We start from the raw sequence: 13,586 nt of genomic DNA, 5'->3' as shown, positions 1-13,586 counted from the left end.
CCTCTCTCTGCCCTCTCCAGAGCTGCGGAGATGTAACTCCCACATCAATGCTCTATTTAAAGTCTGAACCTGTGTGTGCTTCTTCAGCCTTCTGTAAGTTTGTACACCCTTTTTGTTATGATAGTATCGTATTTATCCCTCTCCTTCCTGTTTCGCAGGCCACTACTGAGCAGAAGAAGCTGAGCCATGCTGGATCCAAGCCCTCCCTCTCCGAGAGCAGTGGCCGACTCCCTCAGATAGCCATGAACACCTGCAAGTACAATGGCGGAGTGGTGAGACCACTAGTGGGCAGCCTGGCGTCCTCGTCGCGCCGCAACCTCGCGGAGCTCGACTCGGAGACGCAACCCTTGCAGACGCTGCACAGCTCTGGCCTGGAGGTGGTGGTGTCCAAGGGCAACGGCGGTGAAGACCCCAGCAAGGCGTCCAACGAGAGCTTAGTCAGGGAGGGCAGCGGCCGCGGTGGAGGCAGGGCTCCCCAGAAGAAGAACAGGGACATTGGCTACAGGCTCGGCCACCGGAGGGCGCTGTTCGAGAAGCGGAAGCGGCTCAGCGATTACGCACTCATCTTTGGGATGTTTGGGATTGTTGTCATGGTGACAGAGACGGAACTGTCATGGGGGGTTTACACTAAGGTAGGTTGTGCATGAGTGGGAGCGCTGTGTGTTGTCATTGCTTTTGTTATGTTTGAGTTGTGTGGGGTTGGCAGCTGTCAGTTTTATGAAGACTGATTATTAGCACAGACACTGACGTACATTATCTAACAAAGCTATGGGGAGTATTGCTCCAATACAAATAAAAAGGAGTGTCATGTGATCTGCACAGTGACTAATAGTCTATTTATTCTATTAAAACATTTTAAATGTTCCATTTAGTAAAATTATTGACTGTAGGTCTACTTTTATTATGAGTTGGCATCAGACTGGCACACAGCCAACACGCTGATTCCACTACTGGTGCCTTTGTGGCGGATGGATGGAGAGTGACATCGTGGAGGAGAGGGGATGAAGAGAGAGAGAGATAGAGATTTAGACAGAGAGATGAAGACAAGTAGAGATGAAGAGAGAGGTCAATGAGAATACAAAAATGGGAATTAAGTTTCAAATGTTTCTATTTGCATCGTTTAATTTTAGGAAGTTAGAGCAGAGGTGACGCAGCACGCTCTAGAAACAAGGGGGACTCTTAAACAAGGACACAACGCAGTGTCCGTGACCAAGGCAGCACCCTTTGACCTGTTGTTGTCCTTCCATATCAACCAATCAGTCCTGCTGGTTCAAATGTGGGAAGAATATCACTCATTCGGACAGACTGTCCGTACTGTTATTTGCAAGTAAACAGAATGGATTTGGTGTGTCCAGACATCACCAATCTATCTGATTGGGTTGCTGTGGTAATGATATACGAGCAGCTATGCTGGTGAAGTGGCTTTCCAAAATGGAAGCTCTTGGCACAGAAGTGGAAGAAGACAATTTATTTGGCTTCTATCCGTGGACTGTCGTTGTCGTTGTCCTCTATAGCGCCAAAATCTCCCGTCTCTGATAGCACTTCTGCTCACTCTGTCTGTCTGAAAATGACGTTGGCACGTAGAGTCACATTGCCAATGACACAAGAAATCCAATCTGAGCCAGCAGAGCGTCCGGACTACGTGCATCTGCAGAAATCAGATTGAAATGGAATTTCAAACAACCTTCAAATGTGGTTTGGATCCGGTGAGCAAAAATCGCATTTCATTAGTTTTTTTTGCTGTCCAGACTTTCAAAAATACATCTGGATACAATCTGGATATGACAAAAACTGATTTGGGCTGGCAGTCTGGACAAGACTTACAATCCACCTTTGGGTGATAATGACCTCAGAGTTCAACACTACAGGTTCCACCTTTTATTTTTATTGTGCAATTTAAACATTGAGGAATTAAAACACAAGATTTCAATCTATTTCCTACTTGACAGATGCCCAGGTTTCCATTTATTTCACTGCACCATTAAATGGATTGAAAAGTCTACTTAACCTGCAACAAGTAATCTTTTAAGACTGGGATATACTTAAAAAATAACATCGATCCACAATTGGAAAACAAGTTGTTTGATAACGTACAATTAGGGTTTCCGTCTCTCTTCAGAGAACATTGGAGCATCCTACTGTAAGAAAATTGACTTCCAGCACTTTTTCTGGATTGTGTGACAGCCTTTAACATCAATTTTGTCACCTTGATTTTGCTGTCAAAGTTAGTTTGTTGTCACATTGTGCTGCAGCTTTTAGAAAGTGGGCATTTTTATAAGTCTGATGCTTTCAAGGATATTGTGTGTGTGTGTGTGTGTGTGTGTGTGTGTGTGTGTGTGTGTGTGTGTGTGTGTGTGTGTGTGTGTGTGTGTGTGTGTGTGTGTGTGTGTGTGTGTGTGTGTGTGTGTGTGTGTGTGTGTGTGTGTGTGTGACCCACCAGTGGGGTAATCTATAGGATGATTTATGAGGTTTGAAGAAAGTCAATAGATTTGTCTGTGACTGTTACTGAGTGGGGTTCAGTCCATTCATCAAGCTGACCTAAGGTGAAATGGAAATGACCTAACTTCTCTGTTCTCTGAGTGGCACCGCGCCCCTCCCTCAGCAGACAGGTAGCATGTGCTCCGGATGGTCCATTTTCCATCTCACGACACATCACAGACACTTGAGGCTCAGCCAAGGTTTTTCTGAGCCCTGGAGGAGGGAAACACGTTAAGAGGTAGTGAGCACTGGGACTGAAAAATCCTTGAACCTCTGGCAGGTGGATTAATTGGTTTACTCAATGTTATTTCACCAGGGACTTCTCAAAACAATTTCAGACATTAGAATGTCTTGAGAACATGTTGTCGACCTGAGGGGCAAGGCAATCTAGTTGATAGCTAAAAATACATTCGGTAATATGGACCACTGAAGGACAGAGTAATATTGAATGTCTCTGTCATCACACTGACGATTATGAACCATATTTCCACTTGTTTTTAGCATTTGTCGTCGGTGTCGTTATTATAATAACAAGCCTGTGATCATTAGCCTGCTGCGGAGCAACGTTTTTACACCATGGCTGTTCAAGTGATTTATCAGTTGGCATTTTACCAACATAGAAGGGGGGATTTCAGTAGTACAGGTTCTCATTTCCGAGATCTATGCTCCCCATGTATACACGCACACACACACACACACACGCACACGCGCACACACACACACACACACACACACACACACACACACACACATATATACATAAATAGCACTGCAGTGCTAGCATCCAGCTGGCCTATTTATCACCAGCGATGCTCACTTTGGTGGCCCCCTTCTAATGCTAGCCTTGCCTTTTCTGCACCTACCATTAAGTGGAAAGTCCCCCTGTTAGTGCTGGGCTTTGATTAATTGGTAGTTTAGATGGTGGGGAAGAGCTTTCACAGATCATATCAGGCTGCACCTACACCTGCAGATGCATTGTTTAGCAACATCCTGACAGCGCTGTTTCTCAGTAAAACCCCATTATCTACTCCCTGGTTAGACTAATAAGTAATGTGTGTGTGTGTGTGTGTGTGTGTGTGTGTGTGTGTGTGTGTGTGTGTGTGTGTGTGTGTGTGTGTGTGTGTGTGTGTGTGTGTGTGTGTCCTTTGTATGCGTGATGATGTAGTCACTTTAGTGTGAATGCGGATGTTTATTTGAAAACATTTCCACAAATTTTCTCTTTTTAAACCTTAAAAATATTAAATATTTGGTTGTAATTGTTGTAATTATAATTGTGTTCATTTTTCTCTTAAATTCTGCCTACTTTGCTCAACTACTTAATTTCACCTCATTGATAAGCTCTAACGATGCAGAAATCATCGTATTGATTAGTCACTATTGCTTTCTACTAAGGCTAATTGTACACATGGGAAAGTGTCTACCTATATAAAGTATATAAACTCTCTAGATTGTATGTTGCATGTACATGTTATTAAACACGTGTTAACCGTGTTTATTTAATATGACTATCTCTAATCTCTTCTTTCTTGTCTTTTTCTCTCACTGTAGGAATCTTCATACTCATTTGCACTGAAATGCCTTATCAGCCTTTCCACTGTTATATTGCTTGGTCTTATAATAATGTACCACGCCCGGGAAATCCAGGTGAGTCCCCTGCATTCATTTTAACCAGCAGCTTTTGGGATCATTGTTATGATGATGTGATAACATGACAATAAGGATGAAGATTTGGCAAATGAAGCTAAATTAAGAAGGTTAAAATATGATTTAAAATATGAAAACATCATATTATTGTTATTGTGATAAAATGTCAGTGCATGATACAATAATTGATGCTAATATTGGATATTGTTGTTATGTAATATTGTTTTACAGTATGATGCACACAAAAGGAACACACATAAATACATTTATTTGACTGAACATGATGACAACGCTGTTCATAGATAGCACCTTCTTTTCCTGTTACATGAACTTATTCATCTATTTAGTAGACATTATCAATGGTTATAGTCTGAAAACACTGGAATTAATGTGCAGGCCAAATCCTTGATACTTGATACTTGATCAAGGATTTGGAAAATGTGATTTAATTCCTTTTGTTATATCCAAGTTTCTGTGATTTATTTTTGTGTGTTTCTGCTTGGTTTACTTTGGGTTAGGGTTCTCTGTGCTCTGTGAATTTGTTATCTATTTCCTGTGAGCTGAATCACATTAAATCAAGTGAAATTTTGTAGCCGAGATGAATAACAGATGTCTTGCATATCATTTTATCAACAGTTTGACTTTACAGCGAAGGTCTCACTTAATGGTTCATGTGGTTGAAGGCAAGAAAAAAAAAGTGACATACGGACAAAAAACGAAACGCTACATATAACCAAGACGTTCTTGGCCTGTGTTTGTTTTCCTTCAGCTGTTTATGGTCGACAATGGTGCGGATGATTGGAGGATAGCCATGACGTATGAGCGAATCTTCTTCATCGTGCTGGAGCTACTGGTGTGTGCCATCCATCCCATCCCGGGCCAGTATGTCTTCACTTGGACGGCGCGGCTGGCCTTCACTTACACGCCGTCGGTGGCGGACGCCGACGTGGACATCATCCTCTCCATCCCCATGTTCCTGAGACTCTACCTGATCGGCAGGGTCATGTTACTCCACAGTAAGCTGTTCACGGACGCTTCGTCTCGCAGCATCGGCGCCCTCAACAAGATCAACTTCAACACGCGCTTCGTCATGAAGACCCTCATGACCATCTGTCCGGGAACTGTTCTGCTGGTGTTCAGTATATCCTCCTGGATCATTGCTGCATGGACTGTGCGTGTCTGTGAGAGGTAAACACAGGGCTGTGAATAATGGATGTTGCTGGGTACAAACTAAAAAAAAAAAAAAATTATAATTGCTGATGCACAATTGCGCATTGTGGATTATAGACACCTTTTTCTTCCTTCACTTTCTTTTCTGTTTTGTCCAGCGCTTCTCAGTGTGACCTTGTTTTCTGTCGCTCACCTGCAGCGGTCCACAGAAACGTGTGCAATAGATTACATGTAAATTACATACACTGACGCGCCCACATGTTACACCCTGGGCTGAGTGTTTAAAATCACCCTGACATACGTTTCATTAGCTCAGCACTCCGCTTCACGACTTCCCACTCCTTGTTTTTATTGCTATTTTAGATGGGTTGTCCATAATTCATGAGTGTGTAATTGTTTGTTTGCTGAATGGTTTGTTTTGGTAATGCAGAGCAGCCCCCAGGATCCCCTAACCCGTTTTCTCCCCAAAACTGCACATCGGGCTTCGTCTCAAGGGGGCAGCAACGATTCTCACTGAAAATGAAAGAGGCAGGGAGGAATGAAAAGCTGCTTTTTCGTTTTGCATTTGCATAGGGAAATGAGGCGTTAATGCCAGCTTTGATGTTTTAAAGTCGTTTTTGCGTAGTTGGTGTTGAAGGGGGGCTTGAGTAGGGTGGGCGGAGAGCAGAAGATCTATAGCAGTCGTTCTTCTTACACCCAATATGCCAGTGTACATGTGCTACATTGATAAAAGTTAAGTATCAGGCCAGAGTAAGGCTTTTCCTGTACTCTTCCAGTCAGGCCCGGACTACAAATGTCCTCCTGCAGCTCGCCTTCCCTGCTTTTACGAAGAACCCCCCACCCCCCTCCTCCTCCCTCTTCCCCTCCTCTTAACTACCTACATGTTAACATGTCACTAACCACCTCCACACCTGACCCTGGATCCTTTCAGACCCTCAGCACTGTTGGCTGCTGGATTTAATCCTCACAGGGTGGACCCGATAAACTGACCTCTGAATCCAGCTGCTCAGGAGCGCAGAGGCAGGACAGCGGGGTGTAGCAGGCCCTTAAGTAAATGTTGGCATCAGTTCCAAACAACACAATAGCAAATTTGGATACTATTTATACAGCAGCTCAAGGCTATTGCTCCAAACTCGACTTCACCATCTCTCTTCCTTATTCCTAGCTTTACTTTTAACCATGAAATGACATAGTTGGCATTGAATTGACATTATTACCATCAACTGGTCTCTCGTACCTCGTTATATAAGACAGGAAGTCCATATGACTCATAGGTTACTGGAACAAACTATAACAATGGGAATGTGACACTTGACATGCTGAACTCTGTGTACGCTGGGGTCAGTTTGGAAATCTGGACTTCCTGCAAACAGATGACTGGGTGAGAAGCACAGGATCTCTAACAGAGTCTCGGTAGATTTGGTTTGACTGCGCACACATTCACACACTTTCCATGAGCAGTGCATGCCATCAGTCCTTTTGGTTTGAGTTTCAGAATAACGTGTTCAGATGGGCAGATTTGTGCGTGTATGTCTATGTGTATTTCTATGGATGGGTGCAAGCATGCACGTGTGTGTGTGTGTGTGTGTGTGTGTGTGTGTGTGTGTGTGTGTGTGTGTGTGTGTGTGTGTGTGTGTGTGTGTGCGCGCGCGCGCCCGCGCGTGTGCATGTGCGTGTGTTTGTATAATGTTTTGTTGTACTTTCTATTTCCCCACTATGCTGCTCCATAGGGATACCATGTGAGTCCTCGTTCTCTAGCCGTGGAAAAACCAACTTTATCATTTTTTTCACCGAGCTGGCGCCACTGCTGCCCTGGGTGGGGTTGGAGGTTGGGGGTAGGAGTGGGGGTGGGGTTGGGGGAGGGGGGGTGGCGGGGTAGGGGGGGTGCTAGTGGGAAAAAGGGGCAGCCCCTCTGAAACAAATTAACCAGTGATCCAAAGTCAGTAGGCCAAAGGAGAATTAGGCAGGCCCTCTAGTTGGCATGAAAGTGGCACCGTCCTTCTGCTAAGACCAATGATTTGAGTGGCTGTAGGAGCACAGCAGAGACCAACGGTGTGAGCAGCATTTTGAAGCAAGCGTCTCTTTGCTAACTGTTGTGTGTCAGGCCGGTCGGAGCTGGAGGAGGATGAGGAGGAGGAGGAGGAGGAGGTGAAGGCGGAAATTTGTCCTAAAATGGAGCAACTCCTTCAAGTCACCTTCACGAGTCTGCCGGAGGGCAATTTGTCTTCGTTCATTTTTTTTGTCCCCTCTCCTTATGCAATTGTTATAGATCCATAAGTCTTTTTAGCAGTGACTCCAAAGATTTCTGAGGAGCGAAAGCCTTTCTGTTCTTTGTGTTCACACATTACCATCTCATTATGTGTCTCCCTTCACGAAATTAATTGAACAGTGTCGTAATGGTTTTCCACAGACTTTTGTTGCTTTTACCTGAATGATTTTCTGCAGCGATGAAGACGGTTTTGTCTTGTGTTGCCAAAAAGAAGGTCGGACTGTCTGAGGGGAGAGAGAGCGAAAATGTCAAGTCATTTTGTGTTGAGGTCATTCTGGTCTGGGGTGTTTCTTACTATTTAGCGCGGCATGATTTTGATGCCCGATATACAAACATAGTGTTCCACAGTTTAAAATTAGGAAGGTAAATGAGGGCATAGCTTTTCCATTGCTACACACTCAAATGGAGACACCTTTGAAACAGGAGTGTGTTCTGTGCCGATTGCAGCGTCTCCAGTTTTTGTTTGCATCCATGAACCGAATGTCATCCCCCCTTTCTCCCCTCCTTTAGTAAACATGGAAGCAGCATGCGAGTTTTCATGTTTACTTATCGATCCCATCATTTCAAGTAAAAATAAAAGTGTGAAAAAAAGAGAGAAAAAAAGAAGAGGCGCTTGTTTCCCAAAGTGCTGTGTGTGACTTGTATCTTCTGTTAAATGCGCCGCTACACCGTCACCATTTTGACCACGCTGAGTAAATGAAAGGGCAGTACGGTGTGAGATTGGACGAACACGGAGTCTACCTGGAAAACGCCTAGATGGGGAGGAATGAAAGACACACAACCAGAGGGATGGAGGGGTGGAGGGAGGGTGGAGATGGATGGGAGAAATGCTAATGTTACAGTAGATGGATTTAACGCTGGTCACCGGACCCCTTTCCCTTCTCTCTTGATACAGCCCATCTTCAGAGCTAACCTACCTCAACTAAGCTCTTTAACTGAGCTCCTTTAGCATCTCCCTCACCACCAGAAAAGCTCCCTCCCTCTCTCTTACTCCTGACTGATCCTTTGCAGATTTCCTACTGTTCCCATCTAACGTGGCATGCTTTGCAGTTTCTCCTCATCTCTCCCTACTACTGATTCCCCGTCCCCCTGCCTCCCCTTATCCATAACAAGCAGGCCTAATCCAGCCCAAACTCAGTTACACACTTGCATGCATGCCTTGCCTGCCTCCCTGGTTTCTCTCGCTCCTTTTTCTCTTTCACTGTTATCTAATTCTCTTGCTCTCCGGTTCTAACTCTGTTATCTGAGACAAAACGCTCTATTTCGAGGCGATGTGAGACTGCTGTTCCTCACCTCGCTTTCTCCAGCGAGGACCCGTAGGCTACGTTAAAGATGAGCTCTCAGAAAGTTTAGCTGACTTTCCCTCTGAGCGCAGCGCCAGATTATCGGGTTTGAGTTACTAGTCAGATACACCTACAACCAAGGTCTGACATCCACATTGTGTCATCGCTTAGCCACAAGATACAAACAGCGGCAGCCAAGAACAGGCCATCCAAATGTCTCGCCAGAGAAACGCACACCACTGCAACTTGAACTTTCTCACACCAACCGCAGGTTTACATCAAATATTCAGGAAGCTTTGCCAACTTTACAGTGTTCGGGCTAAGAGTGCAACCACCCCGATATGTCACTGAATGGACACAAATCTGACAGTGTTAATGCTCCTTTTAATTTAAGTTATTACAATAGATTTATATTTATAATGTAATGCAGCAACATGGTCCTCCAACTTTTTCAAATTTCCACAAATTTGATTTGAACAAACTCCTCATTAAAAAACTATTCAAATCAAATATAAAAGACCAAACCCTAAAACTCATTAAGTTAATTGTATATACGGTGGACAGCACACGTAGTACCCATAGGTGTAGAGCGCATTGAAAAGACGCTTTGTTATTTCCTTAAGAAAAGGAAATGTTCACAGTTCTCTTGATCTGGTTGAAATTCATTTACAATTTTGAAGTGCTAAAAGATCCAATGATCTCTGAACCGTATTTCATGCCAGAGAGCTAATAAAAACAAAGGTATTAGTCAAAGTTGTCATATTGACATTTAAGGTGTATTGATAGATTTACGATGTCACCTCAAATCCTTGTTTTGACCCGCTACCGTTTGCCCTGTTAAAGTTACGGCTTTACACGTTGATACAAACTGAACACTTCCTGTATCCGTTTCAAAGCCCGTATTGATTGCAGCTTATATTGATCTCAGCCTAATGTCATACAGAGCCCGCAAAACCTATTTGCATAACAAGGAGTGAGAAGGTGATAATCATCCCAAGATCTGACCTGCACTGAGGATCATGAGCAGAACCTGTGCTGTTCTTTTCTTCAGAGGCAAGTAGCAGATTAAAGTCAAAGGGCCCCTCAGTTTTCATTACTGTTTTACTTTAGCATAGAAATGCACTTGAGTTTTTTTTTCCCTCTGCAGATTTGTTTGACTGATTTCAGTATACTTTTCGATAGAAAGTGTTCTGAAAGACAAAATTGCAGTGGTAGTGCTTCTAACAGTTTATGAGTACATAGTCTATTCAGTCACCTCAGTCATTGGATAGGTACTTACACCGCTCAACTCTTAGAAATGGATTCTTTTCCTGCGAACTAGTATGATTTTGGAGAATCGGTTACCTCCACTGACTCATAATAATGTCTCAGTGATGTCTCAGTGAATAGACTTGTTTAGTCTTGTGCTATCTGTTTTTCATATGAAAAGAAAACTGATTTAATATGCAAAACTAATAATGGAGAAATGCTTTGTCAGATAATGAGTCTCTCTTTAGGATGCCCAAGTGTCTCAGACGCAAACAGGGGAAAAACAAACCGCTTGAAGTTTAAAAGCCACTTGTTGGGAAGGAATTTAAACTTGAAAACTTTACCATCTCTTGAGTAGGCAGTTTTTTTGGGACACCGGAAAGTGGGCAGAGTCCAGAGAAGCAGTTGGTTCTAATGAGCAAGTGTTACCTTAAAGCTGGACTTGGTGTTGTGGGCAGATATGCGGTCAATTTTGTGGAGTGCTGAGTGCATTGGGAAGACCGGGAACATGAAAGAAAGCGCTGAGGTGTACTGAGCTGGCAGTGGAGGTGGAGCGGTGGTGTTTCAACGCTTGTGTGTGTCCCCTGAAGGTCGGATGGCCAGACTGTGCAGCAAATTGAGCTTATTATTTCTGAGAGAAGAATTCCTTTTTAAGAATTATGCCGGGACTGTGTTGCACTTGTTTGCAGCTTGAGCACGACAGCCATGCTTTTCACTCGAGGATGGTGTGACGATGGGACTGCAATCTTTCTGCTGAGTTTTTTGGAGGTGTCTCCGGACTAATTCAGTGAAACATCTGTAACAGGATACTCTCTATCTGATAACCCCAGAGACATGAGCACACACTGCAGCACTGAAACATTAAGATTAAGATGAAGGGCCTGGTGAACAGCGCTTCCTGTCTGTTGGCCTTGTAGATTAAGAAGGACAGTCGCAGCAGGTCACAGAGAGGCCTGACTGAAGTTCTCTGCCAAGGGCTTATAGCTGACATCTTTTACTTCATTATTTGTAATTGAATGACTTGCATAAAATCTCATTAGTTAAACCACTCTAACATACTTGTTTGTGGAAGTTTTCTTACGGCCTCTGTAAAAGTATGGAAGAGATTCACAAGCACACACACCGGAGAAGCTGCTCGTCATCAAATCCAAGCAGGTCTTGTTGAAAAGCAGCATGTTAAGTTTAGTTCATTATTAAAGTGCAATCATATCGCCATCAGTGCAACAAAATAATTTTCTTCCCTGCAGTAAATACATGAAGTGCAACAGGCACGTAATCAAAAGCTGACATCCAGTTTCTTCAACACAGACAGCCTCCGCGTGGCTTATATTTTATGTTAATAGGCTAAAGGACGATTGCACCACACCTTGTGAGACCGCCACTCCTCCTTGTTTGATTTTCAGATGAAGGGTCACCGCGGCATTCAGTCCCTCAACTGCTCATGTGTGTTTAAGAATTCACTGAAATTGAACTTGGGCACGAAGCCAAAAGATGAGGATGCCTGCAGATTCTACTTGATGTCCTCTGCATGTTTTATTTTTCAGTTTTTTTTATTATGGGATGTCCCCTTCCTTACGTAGGCTTTTTCAGTGAACACCTCAGAAAAATAGCAAATAAGATGTAGAGTGCTTGAAGTTGGTGTGAGTCTACAGACCAGCATTTTTACTTTGCAAGTAGAAATGGTGTTTTTTTTCAAAGCTAGAAACAGCTTTGTATAACTTTCTATACAATTAATTATGCCATTAAGTTCCTGATTGATGTTTTATAAATTGCCATTTTGACATGCCAGTAAAATGTTTAATCTTGCTATAGATCGGACCGGCATTTCGTCATCCGAGGCGGGCTCTCATCACAACGCCCCTTTCTGGAGGAAAACATTGATATTACATTGCATTGACAGAAACGGAGAATCAGAGGAAGTTGAGACTTTTCTCCAAACTTCTGCTTTAAACTAACCGGTTTAAATAGTAACGCTATGCCGAAGAGTTGCTATGTGGTTAGTTGCACCAACAATAATGTGAAAAACTCTTATCTCCAATTTGTTTCCCTGTTATGTCCTAAAACAGATCCTGATAGAAGGGCTCTATGGCACCACTCTACAGAAAGGAAAACTGAAGTGACGAGACTAAGGAGGGATCAAATTCAACTTTTTAATCTATCCAGCGTGTTCTATGGCAGGTAGAGGCAAATATGGCCCCTAGACATAGTGCCGCCGTGTTATTTTTAAAGTAATTTTGATCGCAGTGGTTTACAACGGATTGTTTTTGTAACACTATTTTACATTGAAGTCTATAGAGAGAGTCGTATGTTTTCCCCCAAAAGGGGGCGTGGACGTTTAAGAAAGCCAAAGTTCCCGGAAGTCCCATTTGTTAATTAGCAATAAACACACAGCACAGCTGAGGCTGATGGTAATGTCAATTATTTTTGCAGGTATTTATTCATAAACCAAATTAATTACAAGCAACACAAAAGCAATTAAACGTTTGATAAAAATTGAAGGTATTACCAGAGTTGTTAGAATTAATCCTGAGGAGAACATGAATGTGTGTTGCAAATTGAATGGCAATTAATGAATTAGTTCTTAAGACATTAGAGTCAAAACCTTTAACATTAATCTCCTGGTGGTGCCACAGGAAAAGTCAGGGGATCACCAAAGTCAAGAGGATTCATCCTCTGGTACCCATGAGTATCTGTATACAGTCTTATGGCAACACGTGTAGTAGAGTGGAGTTCCTTCAGTTTGGACCAAAGTGTCCAACAGACAGAAAAAATACTACTGACTTAACATCATTTTCCAAAGTTTTTATGACTTCCTTTTAAACTTTTAGGCACATTAACAAATGGACAGTATAAAATGACTGCGGTCCACTCACAGTGTGCTACTGCCTGCTCGCTTGCCTGCTTTGCATTTTGGCTGTGCTGTAAAAACTCTGTTAGGTTTGCAGTTTTTCAATTAGGTCATCATTACTCTGAGTTTAATCTGCTCGTGTTTACTGCAACTAACACAACCCCCGGGGTGCATCCCAACATATTTGTCGCCAAGTAATCTCAGGCAGTGCTCAAATTCAATCCCTTTAAATACGACTAGCACTTCTTGAAAAATCTTTTCGATTTTTGTTGCTGTGAGATGAAATGCAGAAAGAAGAGGGGCTGTGCCGTTACTGTATGCAGACGATAGCTGCAGAATGTTAAACAGAAGACAGCCCTTTGCTTTGCTGCAGTAGCTGACCAGTAGAAGAGGGTAGAAACCAAAGGAGGTTTGTGGTTCCCTTCGAGGAAGTTTAAAATAGAAATATTGATGTAAAATCAGGTTTTGTCTGTATTTGTTTTCACCACGTGTGTATTTTAGGGACACAAAACATCATATGTGTGATACGTTAAACACCTCTCCTCTTTGGAGAAAGACCTTCCTTAACATCTTTACATTGAAGCAGTTTACAGATTTTATGTATGAGACTGTTTAAAGATCCCCCCAGACATGTTTTAAGATGTGT

At 42.9% G+C, this 13,586-nt stretch overlaps 1 protein-coding gene across 2 annotated transcripts in view; it reads left to right on the top strand.

Moving 5' to 3' along the window:
• The window catches only part of kcnn1a (potassium intermediate/small conductance calcium-activated channel, subfamily N, member 1a), a 53,998-nt gene that overhangs the window by 24,620 nt on the left and 15,792 nt on the right, over window positions 1–13,586 (top strand). For both annotated transcript variants that reach the window (XM_069712481.1, XM_069712482.1), the window contains exons 2-4: window positions 159–632; window positions 4,027–4,122; window positions 4,892–5,310. In XM_069712481.1, coding sequence (XP_069568582.1) covers window positions 159–632; window positions 4,027–4,122; window positions 4,892–5,310 — 989 coding nt within the window. The remainder of the gene's footprint in view (window positions 1–158; window positions 633–4,026; window positions 4,123–4,891; window positions 5,311–13,586) is intronic.

This window comes from Brachyistius frenatus, unplaced genomic scaffold, assembly GCF_029030835.1.
Source record: "Brachyistius frenatus isolate BFR_SWC_R1_liver_20210118 unplaced genomic scaffold, ASM2903083v1 Contig_110, whole genome shotgun sequence".
Classification (NCBI taxonomy): domain Eukaryota; kingdom Metazoa; phylum Chordata; class Actinopteri; family Embiotocidae; genus Brachyistius; species Brachyistius frenatus.
The sequence above is the reverse complement of the archived record's forward strand: the minus strand, read 5'-3'. Positions and strand labels throughout refer to the sequence as shown.